The sequence below is a fragment of the Mercenaria mercenaria genome, chromosome 3 (genome assembly GCF_021730395.1).
Source record: "Mercenaria mercenaria strain notata chromosome 3, MADL_Memer_1, whole genome shotgun sequence".
Taxonomy (NCBI): Eukaryota; Metazoa; Mollusca; class Bivalvia; order Venerida; family Veneridae; genus Mercenaria; species Mercenaria mercenaria.
Genome location: NC_069363.1, coordinates 42,562,534 through 42,585,252, shown reverse-complemented (window position 1 = coordinate 42,585,252; position 22,719 = coordinate 42,562,534). Strand labels below are relative to the sequence as shown.

General features: G+C 35.8%; 1 protein-coding gene and 1 long non-coding RNA gene across 2 annotated transcripts in view; both read left to right on the top strand.

Moving 5' to 3' along the window:
* The window catches only part of LOC128555578 (uncharacterized), a 201,837-nt gene that overhangs the window by 172,946 nt on the left and 6,172 nt on the right, over positions 1–22,719 (top strand). The gene's annotated exons all lie outside the window — the stretch shown is intronic.
* On the top strand, positions 6,136–21,837 carry LOC123524966 (uncharacterized). The gene is made up of 4 exons (XM_045303613.2): positions 6,136–6,522; positions 15,098–15,199; positions 17,148–17,204; positions 21,401–21,837. The coding sequence occupies exons 1-4, from the start codon at positions 6,163–6,165 to the stop codon at positions 21,506–21,508; spliced, it is 627 nt and encodes a 208-aa protein (XP_045159548.2). The 5' UTR covers positions 6,136–6,162; the 3' UTR covers positions 21,509–21,837.

Genomic DNA, 22,719 nt, shown 5'->3' with positions numbered 1-22,719 from the left:
ACAGACTGCTAAATGATAAAGGTTACAGACTGCTAAATGTTTAAGGTTACAGACTGTTAAATTTTTAAGGTTACAGACTGCTAAATGTTTAAGGTTACAGACAACTAAATGTTTATGGTAACAGACTGCTAAGTTTTTAAGGTTACACACTTATAGACCAGTCTCATTGACATGTATAGCTTGTAAACTATTAGAACACGTTGTTATCAGTAATATCTTGGATCACTTAGACAAATTTAACATCCTGGTGGACAACCAGCATAGTTTTCGGGCCCGATGGTATTCCGAGACCCAACTTATGGGTTTTATTCATGACTTAGCTAAATCAGTAGGTACAGCGAAGCCAAGTTGATTTTGCCATCATGGACTTTAGTAAAACATTTGTTGTAGTTCACCATGGCTGGCTCTTATCAAAGTTAGATCATTATGGCATCAGGAGCTCTGCACATTCCTGGATCAAAGCTTTCCTAGGACATAGAACACACAGAGCGGCGGTAGATGGGGCAACATCTGGTTTGGCTCCTGTTATATCAGGCATCCCTTGGGGGTCCGTCCTGGGACCTCTACTATTCCTGCTCTACATAAATGATCTACCCGGTCCTGTATCTTCGAATGTGCGTCTTTTTACAGATGACTGTGTTATCTACAGAACATTTAAGTCACAGGCAGACTCAGCTCAGCTGCAACGGGATCTTAACAGTCTGTCATTATGGGAGCAGAAATGGAAGATGACCTTTAATGTGAGCAAATGTCATATCATGCATGCCTTTAGATCCAGAAAACCAGTAAATACTGTCTATACCTTACATGATCAGCATCTGTCTGTTGTCAGTCAAGCTACTTACCTAGGTGTAGCAGTAACATCTAACTTATCTTGGTCCCCTCATATAAACAAAATATCTAGTAAAGCATGTCAAAGTCTTGGTTTCTTAAAACGTAATATACATTCTGCTAAGTGTAGTGCCAAAACAGCTGCCTATAACACCATTGTTAGACCAACTTTAGAGTATTATTCCGGTGTTTTAGATCCTTATCATCAGAAGGATATAGATAAATTAGAAAATATCCAGAGGCAAGCTGCGAGATTCGTAGTAAATATTTATAGCAAGACCCCGGCCACAGTCACAAATATCCTAATAGATTTAAGTTGGAATTCCCTACCCTACAGTAGGTTGGTTTTATTTTATAAAATGGTTCTCTAATCATGTAGATGTCGATCCTATAAACAATGTCTCGGTCCAATCACTAGACAATCTAGACATTACCATCGCTTAGCTTTGCAAATACCTACTACCACAGTTGACTACTACAAGTACTTATTCTTCCTCAGAAATGTGGTAGAGTGGAACATCTTACCATCTCATGTAGTCAGTGCTGAAACAATCTTCGGATTCAAATCAGCACTGGCTGCATCGATGTTCCAACCATAATTACTATATCCTGTTTTTAACCCTACTAATATTTCTCCTTTCCTACACCATGGCTTATGTATGTACATGTTTTTACATTTAGGGCTATAAAGTGTTAGGTTTTGCACTTATTTATCACCAACTGTCAGGGAGAACTAGGTGGATTGAGTAGCTTAGGAAACCTGATAGTCTCATATTTTAACCCCACCCCCTCCACGCATGGCGAAAATGTATCAGTAATTGAACGAGGTCATTACTGTAAAAGAAGAAGATCAAAGAAGACTGGGGGACGAGTTGACTTGATACCAATGAGTATAGGTCACTTCTCAGCCCACCCCTAGACCAAGGCATGCCTCGTAACAATACAACATAAGCTCGAGATCTGACTCAGCTTTTTAACCGACTGCTGACACAAGTACCAACATATATATAAGAGCTAACTGTAAGTGAAATAACTTCATTGATACAAAGTTTAAAACAAATTACCACATAATAGTCCGCACAATTCATAAATACTTTAACTATTTATTATTATTGTATAGGCCTAAAAAATCTTTGTTTCCGGTAACATGCTAAGATAATTAGGGTAGGTAGGTCGGATTTTTTTTTCTGGATTTTTTTTTTATTCAGCGAGACTTTTCGGAAATTATTTTTGTCTCAAAAAAAATGAAAACAAATAAGGGGTTATGCCTTTAAAGCATCAGCAAGTTGATTTATAACATCACTGACCAAGATTAAAGCAAAAAAAAAAAAGAAAAAAAAACATGCAGTTTTGCAACTTTATGTTAAAAAGTTGAAAAAAAATTTCTTCAAGGCCATAAAAACATTTAGCACGGGTGGTAAACGCGCAATCCAATTCCCACTGGGAATACGCTAAAAATGGGTTGCGCGACTTCCGGTGCTGGTGTTGCGCATCAATATATTCAAAATCGAGGTAGGTGGGTTTTTGTTTTTGTAAATAATGACACATTTACGCGTGTTTTCGAAAAAGCAAAATGCTATTCGACACAAAAATGAATAAAGATCATATATGTGAAATACCAACTTATTAATTTAAGAATCAGCTCTGTTATCACGAAAACTCTGCTGGCTAGAACTGTCAAAAAAAGCATAGAATCATGAAAAATGCAAATTTTCTAATTCTTGTGCCATATTTCTGGAAATGTGATCGACGTTTCTAATGATCAAACATGTGTAAAACAGTCATGAATATTACATACACTTGAATGAAATGTTGCTTTGGAAAAAGATTGGCAAAAAATAATCGGGAATGGGGATGCGCCCCGGGAATGGAGTTGCGCGTATACATTATATACATTATGATGTATACGAGCAACTCCATTCCCGGTGCGCAACCCCATTCCCGATGATTGTTTGTAAATTATGTCCCCATAAGCAGGATTTGAAGCAAATAATTTTGATATTCGTTACTTTATAACATTTGAGTTATCATAAAAAGCATCAGATGTCCTCAGATTAGGCATATGAGGTCAGAAACTTCCATTTTTGTTGATTTTATATTTTTTACAAGCTTCGTGTCGCCTGAGTTTTTGTGATATTAGAGCCGAAACATAAATGACAAACCAGATATTTTACACACATGATGTATTATCATATTTGTGTCGAATAGCATTTTGCTTTTTTCGAGAAATTTTATTCTTGTCTCGTACTAAGCAAAATCATAACTTCACATACCTCAATTTCGTCTTTTTTTACGCGCAACACCAGCACCGGACGTTGCGCAACCCATTTTAAGCGTATTCCCAGCGGGAATTGGATTGCGCGTTTACCACCCGTGTTTAGGGTCGGGCCAGAAATTTAGTGTAGGTCGGGATACCGGAAACAAACAATTTTTTTTACGCTACACCAAGAGTTTATATAAATAATTAAAATATAATTATATAGAGCTAATACAAACTGTTAAAAGACAAAACAAATATAAAGGGTGTTTATAAAGAAGCAAATATCACATGGAAGCTTATTATATATGAAATTATCATCAACTCCACTAAGATTAATGGTACCACCAAAACATAGCAACGTGCTTTTAACAACTGCCCCGGCCTCCCAGTTATAATCAGAGATTGAATATCATTATATTTTTTGTCCTGCGCTTATAGCTAGTTTGATCCTTATCATGCTGGACACGATTGATTCCGCCTTTGCTACTCGTTGAGTTAGTCGGCCTACACGTGGTTAAACAGTTAAAATTATGGAAAAAATATATGGCATTTCCTTTGCGTATATAGTTGATTAATCGTGAACTTGTGATTCAATCAGTGTTATATTTCACATTAAGGGAACATTAATTTTCAATGTTTTTTTTTTAAATTGGTGACGTAATACTACAATAAACATTTGTTGGCTATAAACTCTGCTAATGCATCTCATTACAATCCAGATGAAAGTTGCTTCTAAATGCAATACTGGTATGCTTAAGTCTGATGTAATTAAGTTTAATATTTTCAAGCGGTAATAGTAAACAAGTAAACATGGAAATCAACTGTACTATATATCAGGGTGCGTTATTTGTGCAAATTTTTGTCACTTTATATGTTTCATTCTAATATGCCTGCCTCTGTTAAAACACTCTCACGATAGAATGACGTCACGTTAACGTTCGTTGACGTCAAAGTTTTTGTTGCGACAAAGAAAAAGCGCTTGTATATTTATCTACTGTTTTAGATTAAGTGCATACTAGTTTTGGAATCGAAATAATTTATAGCAAAACCATGTTTTAACACTCTTTATACACTCGGGCGTTCATACGTCGTACAAAAAAATTCACTCGGGATGGGCCTCATAATATTATTACGCCCGACGTATAACCGCCCGTCGTGCATAAACAGTGATAAAACATTCTTTTGCTAAAAATTATTTTTAACTAAATATCATGAACATGAAATCACAAATTCAGGAATTCTTGACTTACATTAAAACTAATTAGATACCTCCCACGCAAGTTACAGGTGTAACAATAGATCCATTTAGATTTGTAAAAACTATAGTTTTAGTCTGTAATCGTAAATCAAAGTAAAAGTTAATACAGTGTAATTTCAAACTTTGCTATTAGCGCAGGACCGACCTTCCACGCAAGTTACATGTATAACATTATAGATCCATTTAGATTTGTAAAAAAAAACTATAGTTTTAGTCTGTAATCGTAAATCAAAGTAAAAATTAATATGATTTATAAAAGATATTCAAATTTTCAAAGTAATTTCCAGGTTTATTATTAGCGCAGAGACACACATCTTGCGCAGATAAAAAATGTAATATTTCGTTCTCGTTATGACAGAAATCACTCTTTTTCTAATCATTTTTTTTACAGTATTCATTTGAAAGTTACATAAATAGTATGTTTTATGAATGAACTATATTTGAAATACAGTGTAATTTCAAACTTTGCTATTAGCGCAGGACCGACCTTCCACGCAAGTTACAGGTGTAACATTATAGATCCATTTAGATTTGTAAAAAAATATAGTTTTAGTCTGTAATCGTAAATCAAAGTAAAAATTAATATGATTTATAAAAGATATTCAGGTTTTCAGAGTAATTTCCAGATTTATTATTAGCGCAGACACACATCTTGCGCAGATAAAAAATGTAATATACGTACGTTCTCGTTATAACAGAAATGACTCTTTTTCTAATCATTCTTTTACAGTATTCATTTGAAAGTTACATAAATAGTATGCTTTATGAATGAAATAATTATATTTGAAATACAGTGTAATTTCAAACTTTGCTATTAGAGCAGGACCGACCTCCCACGCAAGTTACAGATGTAACATTATAGATCCATTTACATTTGTAAAAAAACAAAAACAAATAAAGTTTTAGTCTGTAATCGTAAATCTAAGTAAAAGTTAATATGATTTATAAAAGATATTCAAGTTATCAGAGTAGTTTCCAGATTTTCAATTAGCGCAGGGCACCGAACACATATCTTGTGCAGCTACTAAATATAAATTTCGTTTACGTTTTGATGAAAATTAGGCCTACTCTTTATTCAATCGATTTTGTACTATAAAATAATGATAATAATAATATAGATAAGATCTGTAAGAATTTTCTTTTAGTTCTGTGACTTTTTTTATTTCGTCTTTTATCTTAGACATGTTTAGAGGTATGCTCCCGTTGGTAAAAAGAATATTATTGTGAAATTTCAAGATATTTCAATATAATAAAAACGATATTTTGCTAAGTGTGTGCTCGGGTGAAGTAGAAAATTATAAAAATAGCCTAAAACATACCAGAGGACGACGTGTGCAAGCTGGAGGAAATTACACCTTCACGCATGTTTGGGTTTTATTGCATCTTGTATAAGATCGAAGGTATTGAAACCTGGTGACCGACTGCCGTGATGTAGAAACAAATTTATGACACATACCAAGATATTCAGCATTTGACATCTATATTTATTGATAAATTGACCAACTGCATGATTTATCAAACACGAACTGCAAATTTCTGATATATAAAGTGTACATTTGTTATTTGCGCTGCGCATATAACCAACGTACAAAAATTTGTTATATGCGCTGCGCGTTTGGTAAATAACGCAGATTGCCTATTTGCGCTCAACATCTCCGTAGATGTAGATGTAGTGTAGATATCAGGAGAAGTCACTTACACTGTATGTGTTTCTCGCGACACAATACAATACGCATACCGCATTGCACAAACATAAATAGTTTCGCTCATTAATTTTCTTTGGGGTAGCAAAGTTGTCATCAAGGTCGCCAAGATGGCGGACACGAAGGTGCCTGCGACCGGGCCAAAACAAAAATTACCTGCAATTCCTGATATTGAATCACCTTTACCCAATGAGAAGGTATGGGAATACCGGAGGCGTGTACTTCAAGCTCAAATCAACAAAGGGAGCAGATATCCGCCGTTTTCAATCGAGCCTATGCCATGGGAAAGGCAAAGGATAAATAGCCCTATGTCTGAAGAAGATAGATTTCTCAGAAAACAGTGGCTTAGAGACCAAAACTTGTCACCAAATGAACCAAGGAATGTTCCTGAGGCAAAGCCCATGTTCAGAGCGAGACGCCTTATAAGGATACCATGGGACATGGCTGAAGTTGTGATGGCGAAAGTAATAGTAAGTTGCCAAGTATACAGATAGGCAGTGGCTACGATTACGGTACCGTAATCCTAGCCTCCGATTCTAGGATTACGGAATATCCATATACATAGACAACCCTATAAGGATAGGTTAGGATTACGGTAGTATTTAAGAGGAATCAAATATATGTTTAAGACATGCATACATGATGTTTACTTACTTCACTTAAACAAAAACGTATTCGGGTATTCTAATTTCTATATGCGCGGAAATAAAAATTTAAGTGAGAGGCAAAAACAAATCATTTAAACAGGCTGGTAACATTGCCCGATCAAGCTTATGACATTAAAAGTAATATTTTTTGAAAAAATAATGAAGATATTTCTTTCAAACTTGGTCCATTTATTAAGCATAACAAATGATATAAATCAGAATAAAAATAATTTGCTTGTCTTCAGTTTTGGTAGAATTATTTCCCCTTTTCAGATTTTTATGATGCATAATCTTTGAAGTCCAAAACAAATATGTTCTAATGCTAAGTTTAAAACAAAAAAGGGTTCAATGGCTTTCTAATGCTCTACATTATTGCGCAAGTACATAAATGTATACATTTAACTGTGCTTTCACTTACAACATTATAGAGAAATGTTAGTTCTAAATAAATTGTTCATACATCTGCACTAGAAACAAAGTATTTACCCTAAATATATTGAATAAAGGTATTGGCGCACAAGTTTGGAGCAATAGAAAGCCATTGAACCCTTTTCTGTTTTAAACATTGCATTAAAACATAATTTTTTTGGACTTCAAAAATTATGCATCATAAAAATCTGAAAAGGGAAGTAATTCTAACAAAACTGAAGACAACAAAGTTATTTCTATTTTAATAAGCATTATATGTTATGCTTAATAAATGGACCAAGTTTGAAAGAAATGTCTTCATTATTTTTCAAGAAATATTACATGTAGGTTTTATTTCAAAAGCTCGATCGGGCAATGTTACCAGCCTGTTAAGTATAGAAACTTTTTATAATCCTTTTGAGCTATCATTAAGAATATAATTCTTCATTTGTCTGCCAATTTTCAAAAAAAAAAATATTTAGTAATGGTTTTGGAAAGAAAATCGTATGTATACGGATGTAGATTTCGCCTGTTTTGTTTAATAAGTAAGTTTACAATAACAGGTATGCATGTCATAACATACATTTGATGCCACTTAAATACTTCCGTAATCCTAGCCTATCCTCATAGGTTGTCTAGGAATACGGAACTTCTGTAATCCTAGAATCGGAGGCAAGGATTACGGTACCGTAATTGTAGCCACTGCCATACAGATAACGCGCCCACAGTGGATCACTATCAACACTTTTAGCATGTATTGAAGAATGTTTAAGCTTTCATGATATCTTAACTTACTTACACTTAGAACTATTGCTTGCATTCATATAAATGTTTCAATTTATTTGAATAGATCAATCTTTTATGTCTGAAGTTATGAAAAAAATATTTAAGGCCTAGACTGCTTTCTAGCTGTCCAGTAATTGATTTCTTAATGAATAAGTACTGATTTTATATAGTCAGACTCGTGGGGGGGGGGGGTCTAGCTAGGACCAATTTTTTTGGGGAAGTCACTTTGATTTTTGGTTATAAATAACCATCTTGTATGAATGAACAGATGAAAGTGTTTATTATTAACACCGAGTCAGCACATCGGTGAACAGTATCTCACTCAAATAAAACTGAAAGTAAACTGTCTAAACTAGAAATACATACCGTATTCAAATCAAGTCATCGATGGAAGTCAATTTAACGTAGTTAATACATTACATGTCATTATTTTACAATAGATAACAAAAAATTGTGTACAATATTCTATCTATACACTGTCAGTGTCACCTTGGGTAGACCGATTTTATATTCTGATATTTTACGTATTCTACCTAGAGGAGGGGGATATCGACCAGTCAAAAAATATAATGATATTCAACTCTGAGTACAACTATTTGGACTAATTGAATGTTCTCTCTAGGTCACAACTATATTTTGCTTAACATGATAGTCGAGCAGTCTAGTTCTTTTTTATCATGAGGCATTTTATAACAGAACACAAGTTTTGCAGTTTTTTTGATCCCAAGTCTGTTTCTGAGATTTGTGTGAATAAACCAAAATTTGAAAAGACCTTTTCAATTGACACAGAAGATGCCAGCATATCTACAAGTTTTTTGGCTCCCTACAGAGTGGTCTGAGGCTGATCTAAAACCAACACACTGCAGCATTTCAGTCTATGAGTTTTCAGTCTTTCAATTTTGGCACTAACCACAGTAGTGCCAAAGTCTTTACAGTTTGCTATCTTTTTATAATCATCCTCAGTAACATTAAAACAGTTCCACACAGAATCCTTAGGTTTCATGGTTATATGATGTGATCTAAATTGGAAACTTTTTATGAGTAAAATGGCCAGATTTATGTTATTCACACTTCTAACCGTAATCCCCTAATCTTGCTCATTACTCAATCATCATCATAATAATGTCTATTCAATAGGTTTTTATAAATATTAGAGCATTAGGCATACTGCTATCCCCATATATGGATTGTTAGTCAACTGAGTTGTGTTGAAATATGTATTCACTATTGTAGTATGAACTGAAATATTTTATTGCCCACTACTGCCCAGAAAAACCCGGGTTTTCCCAGAATTACCTATTGGGCTGGGCAATATGTTTAAAACCTGGATTTTTGCCAACCCTGACCTGAAATAGGCGCCGGAGCTTAAATTAGGCTGTCAACGTGTGTTCGTGTATTAAACACTCATTTTGACTCTGTGCAAACTGTCAACAGTCCAGGTAGCGGTAACTGGATATCAAAGAAAATCGGGCGACTTGCATTTCGCTGTGCGGTTAGATTTGAGCGAAGTTTGATGTTCCAAAGCGGCTATTTCGCTCAAGTCGCCTATTCGCGAGAGCCCTGATAGTTTTAACTGTTATTTACTTAAGATGTCAATACTTATCTGTAAACAAAATATTATGTGAATACATACCAAAGTATATTTTTCATCGTCTCGAATAGATTACTGATTTTTCAGTCTATAAAACGAATGAGATCGTGTTTGTATACAAATCTGTTGATGTTCTATTTTTAGAAATGATAAAACATTGATCGCCGAATGTCCATGTTATTTCGTAATCATAAAAAGTGACTTTTTTCTAACGCCCAAAACTTTTAATTCTTAAAACACAAATTTATAAAAACAAAATTTTGATTTATAGAAAGCAATTCATTAATTAATTTTGACTTTTATTTCGAAATAAAATGGATTAATTATGAACGCTTAACTACGGTTTTTCTAAAAGATTTGAACATCACACTGCCGCAATTGAAATTAAATGTCATTTAAAACAGTTCTTGATTTTAAAAAAAAAATATTTGAATATCCTCTATTTGTTGAATGGCCGCCTCTGCTTGGTGGCACTTTTTAGCCCGACTATTCATAGAATAGTAGAGCTATCGGACTCGCCCATGCGTTGGCATCCGCATCCCGATTTGGTTAAGGTTTTGTATGTAAGCTGGTATCTCAGTAACCATTTGTGGGAATGGATTGAAACTTCACACACTTATTTACCGTGATAAACTGACTTACATTGCACAGGTTCCATTATTCTATTTTGCTTTTTTACAAAATTATGCCCCTTTTTCGACTAAGAATTTTTTGGTTAAGGTTTTGCATGTAAGCTGGTATCTCAGTACTCACTAATTGGAATGGATTGAAACTTTACACACTTGTTCACTGTCATGATCTGACATGCACAAAGCAGGTCCCATAACTTTATTTTGCTTTTTGGTTAAGTTTTTGTATGTAAGCTGGTATCTCAGTATCCACTAATGGGAAAGGATTGAAATTTCACACACTTATTCACTGTCATGATATGACATGCAAATCAAAGGGTCATAACTCAACTTCGCATATTACAAAATTATGCCCCTTTTTCAACTTAGGAGTTTTTTGGTTAAATTCCTATGTAAGCTGGTATCTCAGTATCCACTAATGGGAATGGATTGAAACTTCACACACTTGTCCACTGTCATGAGCTGATAAGCACTATGCAGGTTCCATAACCCTATTTTGCTTTTTAGCTCACCTGAGCACGAAGTGCTCAAAGGTGAGCTTTAGTGATCGCCCTGTGTCCGTCGTCCGTCGTCGTCCGTCGTCCGTCCGTCCGTCCGTCCGTCGTCAACAATTTGACTGTTAACACTCTAGAGGTCACATTTTTGGCCCAATCTTAATGAAACTTGGTCAGAGTGTTACCCTCAATAAAATCTTGGACGAGTTCGATATTGGGTCATCTGGGGTCAGAAACTAGGTCACCAGGTCAAATCAAAGGAAAAGCTTGTTAACACTCTAGAGGTCACAATTTTGGCCCAATCTTTATGAAACTTGGTCAGAATGTTACCCTCAATAAAATCTTGGATGAGTTCGATATTGGGTCATCTGGGGTCAAAAACCAGGTTACCAGGTCAAATCAAAGGAAAAGCTTGTTAACACTCTAGAGGTCACAATTTTGGCCCAATCTTAATGAAACTTGGTCAGAATGTTACCCTCAATAAAATCTTGGACGAGTTTTATATTGGGTTATCTGGGTTCAAAAACTAGGTCACCAGGTCAAATCAAAGGAAAAGCTTGTTAACACTGTAGAAACCGCATTTATGACTGTTTCTTCATGAAACTTGGTCAGATTGTTAATATTGATGATCTTAAGGTCCAGTTCAAATCTGGGTCATGTAGGGTAAAAAACTAGGTCACCAAGCCAAATCAAAGGAAAAGCTAGTTTACACTGTAGAGGCCACATTTATGACCATATCTTAATGAAGCTTGGTCAAAATGTTAATCTTGATGATCTATAGCTCAAGTTCAAGTCTGGGTTAGGTGGGGTCAAAAACTAGGTCACTAGGTAATATCAAAGGAAAAGCTTGTTAACACTCTAGAGGCCACATTTATGACTATATCTTCATGAAACTTAGTCAGAATGTTAAACTTGATGATCTTTAGGTCAAGTTCGAATCTGGGTCATGTCGGGTCAAAAACTAGGTCACGGGGGTCAAATCAAAGGAAAAGCTAATTAACACTGTAGAGGCCACATTTATGACCGTATCTTAATGAAACTTGGTCAGAATGTTAAACTTGATGATCTTTAGGTCAAGTTTAAATCTGGGTCAGATGGGGTCAAAAACTAGGCCACTAGGTCATATCAAAGGAAAAGCTTGTTAACACTCTAGAGGCCACATTTATGACTATATCTTCATGAAACTTAGTCAGAATGTTAAACTTGATGATCTTAGGTCAAGTTCGAATCTGGGTCATGTCGGGTCAAAAACTAGGTCACGGGGCTCAAATCAAAGGAATAGCTAGTTAACACTTTAGAGGCCACATTTATGACCTTATCTTAATGAAACTTGGTCAGAATGTTAATCTTGATGATCTATAGGTCAGGTTTAAATCTGGGTCAGGTGTGTTAAAAAATTAGGTCACTAGGTCAAATCAAAGGAAAAGCTTGTTAACACTCTAGAGGCCACATTTATGACTGTATCTTCATGAAACTTAATCAGAATGTTAATCTTGATGATCTTTAGGTCAAGTTTTACTGTTTAAATCTGGGTCATATGGGGGCAAAAACTAGGTCACTGGGTCAAATCAAAGGAAAAGATAGTTAACACTTTAGAGGCTACATTTATGACCATATCTTAATGAAACTTGGTCAGAATGTTGATCTTGATGATCTTTAGGTAAATAGGTCAGGTGAGCGATACAGGGCCTTCATGGCCCTCTTGTTTACTAAATTATGTCCCTTTTTCGACTGGTATTCATTCAGTCGACAAGGCTGTTGAATAGTCGAGCGTTGCTGTCCTCCGACAGCTCTTGTTTTCATCAAAGTCAGTCAAAAATTCAAAATCATATTCCTATGAAAGTGTGTGTTTCACTTCAAAATGGTACCCAATTTGTGTGGCTTTATCTAAGAAACTGAGGTATGCTAAAAAATGTTCTACTTTGAAGAATTCAAAAGTGCTAAAATTCAAGTTGGGAAACATGGTTGCAAGAGTTATGTACTCATGGAACTCAAACACTTGAGATTAGATCCATCTTCTTTTGTCTAAGAATTGCTAAGTGGTAAGTCTGTATAACTGGATACTTAAATATTGTATACATGTACTCTACTTTAAGACTACTACATTTAAGAGAGATTCACATTTTATTTACAAGTGACCCGCTATTGGCAGTGATCTGCTATTGGTGAGTTGACCGTATAGGATATGTAATTTTTTGCCCATAATTTTACAGCAGTTGAGTATGTGTAGGAGATTTGAGAGTTTTGGTTACTATCCCGAGCCGAAAGCGGAGAATATAGTTTTGGCATTGTCCGTCTATTAGGAGTCATATCTAGGAAGTGGTTTGGAATATGATAAATAATTAATAAAGGAAGTGTTTTCAGCCGATAAAACAAATGTTTGCGGAAATCAGTAATGGCGAAACAAATAGAAGGAGATGGTTATGTCGTTGTCATCTTGTTATTAGAGAGCGTTTAGTTACATATGTGCCACCAACTGGGGAGATACCAGTTTTTACCACGCAGTACACAGTTCATAGGCATCCAGGCCACACCATGAGGAGGTGCTCTCATCATAGCCCAACTTTTTTTTAATAAATAAATGAACTTACACTGTCAAAATATTAAATTGAAATATTTTGTAAGTAATTGTTTTAAAATATAATGATTTTATTCCAAAGTTTGAAAATGAATTACTATATAGGTAAATGTCTTGTATTTCACAATGGTTTCGTGGTTAATTTCATGTTTTTAGCCCACCATCATCAGATGGTGGGCTATTCAAATCACTCTGCGTCCGTGGTCCGTCGTCCTTCCGTCCGTTAACAATTTCTCGTTATCGCATCTCCTCAGAAACTACCAGGGGGATTTTGACCAAACTTTGTCAGAATGATGAATTGGTACCCTAGTTGTGTCCCCTTGAAAATCAGACTGGTTTAACAATTTTTTAGTAAGTTATGGCCCTTTGTTTATTTTTATAATTTACATAGATTTATATAGGGAAAAACTTTGAAAATCTTCTTGTCCAAAACCACAGAGCCTAGGGTTTTGATATTTGGTATGAAGCATCATCTAGTGGTCCTCTACCAAGATGATTCAAATTATTTCCCTGGGGTCTAATATGGCCCCGCCCTGGGGGTCACATGGTTTATATACACTTATATAGGGAAAAACTTTGAAAAACCTCTTGTCCAAAACCACAGGGCCTAGGGCTTTGATATTTTGTATGTGACATCATCTGGTGGTCTTCTACTAAGATTGTTCAAATTTTCCCCCTAGGGTCAAATATGGCCCCGCCCTGGGTGTCACATGGTTCATATAGACTTATATAGGAAAAAACTTTTAAAAACTTCTTGTCAATAACCTACAACATTCAAATTTGGACCACATGTATGGTTTTGAGTGGCAAGATGAACCTTGACATGAGTTGACCTTGATTTTGACCTAGTGACCTACTTTCACATTTCTGTAGCTACAACCTTCAAATTTGGACCACATGCATAGTTTTGTGCACTGAAAAAAACTTCGACCTTGACATTGACCTAGTGACCTACTTTCACATTTTTGAAGGTACAGGCTTCAAATTTGGACCACATGCATGGTTTCTTGTTACGAAATGAACTTTGACCTTCATTTTGACCCAGTGACCTACTTTCACATTTCTCAAGCTACAGCCTTCAGATTTGGACCACATGCATGGTTTTATGTACCGAAACAAACTTTGACCTTTACATTGACCTAGTGACCTACTTTCACATTTTTTAAGGTACAGGCTTCAAATTTTGACCACATGCATAGTTCTGTATTCCGTAATAAAATTTTACTTTGATTTTGACCTAGTGACCTACTTTCACATTTCTCAAGCTACAGCCTTCAAATTTTGACCACTTGCATAGTTTTGTGTACCGAAATAAACTTTGACCTTAAGATTGACCTAGTGACCTACTTTTAAATTTCTCAAACTACAGCCTTCAAACTTGATGCACACGCATAGTTTTGTGTACAAAGAACTTTGTCCTTGAAATTAATCTAGTGACCTACTTTCACATTTCTCAAGCTACAGCTTTCGAATTTGGACCACATGCACAACGATGTGTGCAGAAATTAAATTTGACCATGAGCTAGTCAGTAAGTCTTGAAATTTGGAACACTCAAAAATGGCACATTGGTGGGCGCCAAGATCACTCTGTGATCTCTTGTTGTTCTGTTTTAGCTTGTGGCGCCTCTACAAGCAGCTAAGCAGACTCTTTTGAACAAACTTGATTCTTGCAAAAGTGCTACAGACCCAAGTTTTTAATGTAGATTTACCAGTACTGTAGTTTCAGAGAAGAAGATGTTTAAGTAAAAAATTTGATGAAGAATGCTGACCCTGACCCATCAACCTATACTTCACTCTGAACCAAGTTCATACACATTGCAGAAATCTTGAAATTTGAAATTGTATTAAGGAATGCAGTAATTAGCATATATTCAGGCAATATAGTTAACCGTTTTTTCGCTTTTATTTGCAGGGCCAAAATGCAGCTGGAGTTATACGTTTGATCACTCCTAAAATTCTCTTTGCTTATGTTCTTGGTGTAGCTGGGTTCTATCATATATACTACAACCCTAGGGTAAGTAACTTCGGTATAAATTCATTCTATGCAAAAAGCCTTTATGTTAAACTAACACATTTTTTGGATCATAGAATCTGTAACGGGATCATTAAAAGTTGGATGTAATGTTGATAATTGTACCCCCCGACAACAAAGTTGTAAGTGGGGGTATACTGGTTTCAGGTTGTCTGTCTGTCTGTCTGTCCGTCTGTCTGTCTGTCCGTCTGGTCGTCTGTCCATAGACGTAATCTTGTGCGCACCATCTCTCCTTATCCCCTTGACAGAATTTAATGAAACTTCACACAAGTGATCAGTACCAACAGTAGTTGTGCATGGGGCATGTTAGGTTCTTTAAGAAAAAAAATTTGCAGAGTTATGGGACTTTGTTTTTTTGTTACTATACTATATACATAGACACAATCTTGTGCGCACCATCTCTCCTCATCCCCTTGACACAATTTAATGAAACTTCACACAAGTGATCAGTACCAACAGTAGTTGTGCATGGGGCATGTTAGGTTCTTTTAGAAAAAAAATTTGCAGAGTTATGGGACTTTGTTTTTTTGTTACTATACTATATACATAGACACAATCTTGTGCGCACCATCTCTCCTCATCCCCTTGACACAATTTAATGAAACTTCTCACAACTGATCAGTAACAACAGTAGTTGTGCATGGGGCATGTTAGGTTCTTTCAGAAAAAAAATTTGCAGAGTTATGGGACTTTGTTTTTTTGTTACTATACTATATACATAGACACAATCTTGTGCGCACCATCTCTCCTTATCCCCTTGACACAATTTAATGAAACTTCACACAACTGATCAGTAACAACAGTAGTTGTGCATGGGGCATGTTAGGTTCTTTCAGCGACAAAAATTGCAGAGTTATGGGACTTTGTTTCTTGTTAACATACTATGTACATACAGCCTGCATATGCAATCTTGTGCGTGCCTAATCTACCAAACCCTTGCACACAATTTAATGAAACTTCACACAAGTGATCAGTACCAACCCTAGTTGTGCATGGTGCATGTTACATTCTTTTAGATAAATATTCTGCATAGTTATGGGACTTTGTTTTTTGTTACTATACTGTATACATACAGTCCACATAATTATGCAGTCTTGTGTGTGTCAAATTCAGTGTACTGTGTCAGTGCATGCGGAGGGTACATTCATCACCTTTAGTGATAGCTCTAGTTTGATACAGCTTCTTCCTCTAAAACAAGTTTTAAGATTGTTTTGCATGGCAGAGCCATAAAAACATCAATTCAGTTTACTTCATAAAAATGATATTATCATCTGTAGCCATGTAGTACCAGACTAGCATTTTGTAGAATGATATAATACCAAAGTGTGTTAAGGGTACATGTAGATCTGTTGGGCTATGAAATTCACTGTCTACATTTATATTTAAATAAATAACATGTATTGACTTCTTACCTGCTACCTCGAAGTTTCTTGTCATCTTTCTTATCCAGTATAGAGATAGTATTAATTTTATACTTTATCATTTTACAATGTATCATATAATGTATTTGAGGGGCCTCCGTGGCCGAGTGGTTAGAGTCGTTGACTTCAAACCATTTGCCCCTCATCGATGTGGGTTCGAAACCTCATTTGGGGCGTAGAATTCTTCACGTGAGGAAGCCATCCAGCTGGCTTACGGAAGGTCAGTGGTTCTACCCAGGTGCCCGCTCGTGATGAAATATGCACGGAGGGGCACCTGGGGTCTTCCTCCACCATTAAAGCTGGAAAGTCGCCATATGACCTAAAATTGTGTCGGTGCGACAATAAACCCAACAAAATAAATAAAATAAATATAATGTATTTGAATGGCACTAGTAAAAGATTAGTTTGGTAATGTTTTAGCTAAGATTACTGTTATATAGTGTCAAATACATGTATCGGTACATTAAAATAAAGAGGTAACAGCTTTTGTTTACATTTAATAATTTCAGTCGTGGGAGTCACATCATGGTTTCTTTTTATTTGGGAGCAGACGATCTAGATTTCCAGTAAGTGCTATATAAAAACATTTCAGAATTACTTGTTTATAAATCATTTAGTACTTATAAGTCAGTGTAGTCTAAAATATTTGAGGTAGTTATGCACATTTGATTTACCAAAAGTGATAGCTAAACATCATTTACCCAGAAAATAGGTGGTTCATTGAAATACAGAGGTTGTTTATGTCTTGCATACCAAATTTACAGTTTCATTGGTATTTGACTACATTTTAACATGGAAGCATTGGTATATTAAATAATTCTTGTCTGCTGAAACATAACTATTGCATGTTGTTCTGGGACAAATTGTGTAAGAAAAGAATTGGAAACTCTGTCTTAACCAATGCATAATCATAAAAAAAAACAAACTCTGTAATAGGATCTGAATACTTGGTTCTGCTGTATCACTGTTTTTATGCTCCCACATTTATGTGGGGAGCATATAGCCATGCTGCTGTCTGTACGTCCATCCGTCTGTGACCATTTTGACCAGTTTTATGGCCCTTTGTTCTTTTCACTGTAAAGGGTATAGTGAAGTTAGTGTGTTCACTGTTCAACTCCTCAAACATTTTTGAAGGAATGGGTTCAAAGTTGCAGAAGTGAAGAACATTGGTATAAAATTGCCTTATTGGGCAGTATGTGGGAGCATCTGTATTCTATGGACACATTTCTAGTTCAACAATATTTCAGTTACGTAATGATGGGCAGTTAACCTAACTAGTGTTCCTGGATTTAAACCAGCACTAACTGCAAGTAACTGCCAGCTTCTCCAAATGAATCAGAGGAATTGACTTAAGACACAATGTCTTATATCAGGTAGTATTTTAATAACAGAGAACATAAACCTTGCTTAGGGGTGGAATGCCCGACCCTGTGATCTCTGGAACTGTACTCTTTCTAATGAGCTATTTTGGCAAGTTCCAGCAGGTACAAACTTGCTCATTGTCAGTCTGTCAGTCTGTAGACAGTTTGGTTTCCTGTCAATAACTAGAGAATTCTTAGTTTCACAATGGTCAAACGTCATAGGATGGTTGCTGTGGTGAGTAGATGGCCCCTATCAGTAGATCAAAGGGCAAGGTCATGGTTATGAGACTAAACTTTAAGAACACTGGGCTACAGTCATCAAATTTTATAGGACCATTGCCTGTGCTTAGTAGATGGCCCGTAATGTTTTTGGGCTCAGGTCAAAGGTCAAGGTCACAGTGACCTCTTGAGACTGAAAACCGTTTCCGCTCAAGTCAATGACTAGAGAACGCCTTGGGATGCAGTCCTTGAACTTTATTTAGTGGTTGGCTATGGTCAGATGTAACCTCTAGTTTTAGCTTGACTATTCATAGAATAGTGAGCTATTGGAGTTGCCCGTGCGTCGGCGTCCTGATTTGGTTTAGTTTTTGTATGTAAGCTGGTATCTCAGTAACCACATGTGGGAATGGATTGAAACTTCACACACTTATTCACTGTGATAAACTGACTTTGCATAGGTTCCATAACTCTATTTTCCTTTTTTAGCTCACCTGTCACAAAGTGACAAGGTGAGCTTTTGTGATCGCGCAGTGTCCGTCGTCCGTCGTGCGTCAGTGCGTCCGTGCGTTCGTAAACTTTTGCTTGTGACCACTCTAGATGTCACATTTTTCATGGGATCTTTATGAAAGTTGGTCAGAATGTTCATCTTGATGATATCTAGGTCAAGTTCCAAACTGAGTCACGTGCCATCAAAATCTAGGTCAGTAGGTCTAAAAATAGAAAAACCTTGTGACCTCTCTAGAGGCCATATATTTCACAAGATCTTCATGAAAATTTGTCAGAATGTTCACCTTGATGATATCTAGGTCAAGTTCGAAACTGGGTCACGTGGGGTCAAAAACTAGGTCAGAAGGTCTAAAAATAGAAAAACCTTGTGACCTCTCTAGAGGCCATATTTTTCATGAGATCTTCATGAATATTGGTCAGAATGTTTATCTTGATGATATCTAGGTCAAGTTCGAAACTGGGTCACGTAGGGTCAAAAACTAGGTCATTAGGTCTAAAAATAGAAAAACCTTGTGACCTCTCTAGAGGCCATATTTCTCAATGCATCTTCATGAAAATTGGTCAGATTGTTCATCTTGATGATATCTAGGTCAAGTTAGAAACTGGGTCACGTGGGGTTAAAAACTAGGTCAGTAGATCTAAAAATAGAAAAACCTTGTGACCTCTCTAGAGGCCATATTTTTCATGAGATCTTCATGAATATTGGTCAGAAATGTTCACCTTGATGATATCTAGGTCAAGTTCTAAACTGGGTCATGTTGGGTCAAAAACTAGGTCAGTAGATCTAAAAATAGAAAAACCTTGTGACCTCTCTTGTGGCCATATTTCTCAATGGATCTTCATGAAAATTGGTCAGAATGTTCACCTTGATGATATCTAGGTCGAGTTCGAAACTGGGTCATGTGCGGTCAAAAACTAGGTCAGTAGGTCTAAAAATAGTAAAACCTTGTGACCTCTCTAGAGGCGATATTTTTCAATGGATCTTCATGAAAATTGGTCAGAATGTTTACCTTGAAGATGTCTAGGTCAAGTTCGAAACTGGGTCACGTGGGGTTAAAAACTAGGTCAGTAGATCTAAAAATAGAAAAACCTTGTGACCTCTCTAGAGGCCATATTTTTCATGAGATCTTCATGAATATTGGTCAGAATGTTCATCTTGATGATATCTAAGTCAGATTCAAAACTGGGTCATGTGGGGTCAAAAACTAGGTCAGTAGGTCTAAAAATAGAAAAAACCTTGTGACCTCTCTAGAGGCCATATTTTTCACTAGATCTTCATGAAAATTGGTAAGAATGTTCACCTTGATGATATCTAGGTCAAGTTTAAAAGTGGGTCACGTGCCTTCAAAAACTAGGTCATTAGGTCAAATAATAGAAAAACCTTGTGACCTCTCTAGAGGCCATGTTTTTCAATGGATCTTCATGAAAATTGGTCAGAATTTTTTATCTTGATGATATCTAGGTCACATGTGCTCAAAAACTAGGTCACTATGTCAAATAATAGAAATAACGATGTCATAGTCAGTTGAACACTGGGTCATGTGGAGATAGGTGAGCGATTCAGGACCATCATGGTCCTCTTGTTACAAATTTACTCCCCTTTTTCAACTTAGAAAGTTTTGGTTAAGGTTTGTATGTAAGCTGGTATCTCATTATCCACTAATGGGAATGGATTGAAACTTCACACACTTGTTCACTGTCATGAGCTGATAAGCACTATGCAGGTTCCATTACCCTGTTTTGCATTTTAACAAAATTATGTCCCTTTTTCGACTTCTGTGTTCATTCAATTGACAAGGCTGTTGAATAGTCGAGCGTTGCTGTCCTCTGACAGCTCTTGTTTTTAGGTCAGTAAGTCAAAGATCAAGGTCACAGTGACAGTATAACTGAAAACAGTCTCCTCTCAATAAGTAAAGAATGCTTTGGCTTACAGTTCAGAAACTCACTGATTAATTGGCTGTGGTCATTAAATGACCCATATTGTCAGTTGTTTTTTAGGTCAGTTGGTCAAGGGTCAAGGTCACAGCATACAAAATTACAGACCAACTTGCCTCTAACAGGCCATCAATAGAGCGGCACATATGTTGTACAAACAGCTCTTGTTTTGATTTAACTGAAGAATATGGTGTCAAGGAAAGGAATTGATCACTAGGTGTAGGTGTGGATGGAAATATCTGATTCAAGAGAAATTCCACATCTTACCACCTAAAGTTATCCTCAAGCCAGATATTTCCATCTGCACCTTAAACTAGTGAAAGATTCTTATATTCTCACATTTTGGTGAGCACAAAAATCACCCGCACAAAATTTGCATAGGCATGTGATTTGCACCACTGGTCCTTCTAGGAAACACATGCAGTGCAAACCCTACAGCAGACCCATTGAACCTGGAAGACTAAAATGTTTGTTGTTCTGGAGAGATAAACTTACTAAGAATTCAAGCTGATAGTTATATAGAAAATGGTTATAGTATACTGTATACTGCCAGTGCAAATTTTGCAGGAGTGTATTTTGGTACATGTGACTTGGAATTATGTTATTTAAATGAGATGTGAAACCAGAATTTCAGTGTATGTATGTTTGGTGTCATATAACCTGTCCCCTGTTGATAAAACCAGTCAACAAAATACATATCTTGTACATATATGTCTTACATTGTTTATTTACAATAACAGGGAGCGGATCATAGTGCTTTTCCACCAGATGTTGAAACATTTAACTTGCAAGGATTTGATTACAGAAAAAGTCATTTAAATGCAAGGACAAGTGCACAAGGACAGTAATTGGTGTATTCTTTGATGAACTTCTTAAAACATGTCAGGAATTAGAAGTACATTAGGTTTTCCTGATCTATAATGATGCATTTATCAAAATTCTCTAGTATTTACTGAAACCTTATTTACAGTAGAAATTTCTGAAAAGAGAAATGTGCTAGAATTGTTCAGAAAAAAAATTTGTTTACAACACTCTTAAATTGCCAATGTAACTCTTGTTAGCAGCATTGACTTCTAGATGCATTGTAATTTAGAATACAGAATTTGGTATGGAAAAAATGTATTCATTGATATTGATAGAAAGCTGTTTGTTTTGTAAAATAAAATATTAAAGAAAATTTGAAGTTTGGTTTTTACACATGTCTGACAATTGTAGTTGTCAGTACATGTGCCTTATTATTCCCTGTTGAAGGCTGGGGGACGTTGTTTTGGTGTTGTCCATCTGGCTGTTCATCCATGCATCCATGCATCGGTCCATACAGAAAAGTATTATCCCCCTTGACCCAGTAAAATCAGATATTTTTCCTTGATTCGGTAAAAAAATTGAAAATGCTAATAATTCAAAAAGTATTTTTAGCTAAGATCACCAATCCACAAATAACTATCAATTAGCACATAACCTTTGCTAACAGTATTACCCCTTGACCTGTAAATGCAGACTTTTTTCTCTTGATTTGGAAAAAGAGTAGGGATTTTTGAATGTATCTAAGTAAACTGTTGATGGAGTTTGATGAAAGTTTAGACAAATGTAGATCACTACAGGGCAGTGGTGCAAGAGCAGTTTTCATCAGGATCATGTCAGTAACCAGAGTTATTGCCATTAATTTTTTTACAATCAACAAATTCCCACACAACAAAGTAATCCATTGATGGATATTCATGAAATTTAACACAAATATAGATCATTTTAGGGCGATGGTGCATGCACATCTTTCATTAGGATCTCTTCAGTTACTGAAGAGTTATTGCACCTTAATTGTTATAAAATTCACAAAAAAAGTAAGCTGTTGATGGATTTTCATGAAACCTAATACAAATATAAATCACTATAGGAAAGAGTTTTTTCCCTTGATTTGTAAAAAAAATAGGAACCAACAAAAACCATGCTACAGTCCTGTTATACATAACTTGTGTATATCTGGAAATTAAGTATCTTTGAAAATATTGTCCCCTTATTCACAGAAGCAACCAATTTGGCAGGAATATAAATTCACTGAATT

What these genes read in the sequence shown, in the direction of transcription:
- LOC123524966 (XM_045303613.2), top strand. Translation starts at nt 6,163, where the DNA reads ATGGCGGACACGAAGGTGCCTGCGACCGGGCCAAAACAAAAATTACCT. An exon ending in TTGTGATGGCGAAAGTAATA is followed by an intron (nt 6,523 to 15,097) that starts GTAAGTTGCCAA and finishes TTTTATTTGCAG; the next exon opens with GGCCAAAATGCAGCTGGAGT. An exon ending in GCAGACGATCTAGATTTCCA is followed by an intron (nt 17,205 to 21,400) that starts GTAAGTGCTATA and finishes TTACAATAACAG; the next exon opens with GGAGCGGATCATAGTGCTTT.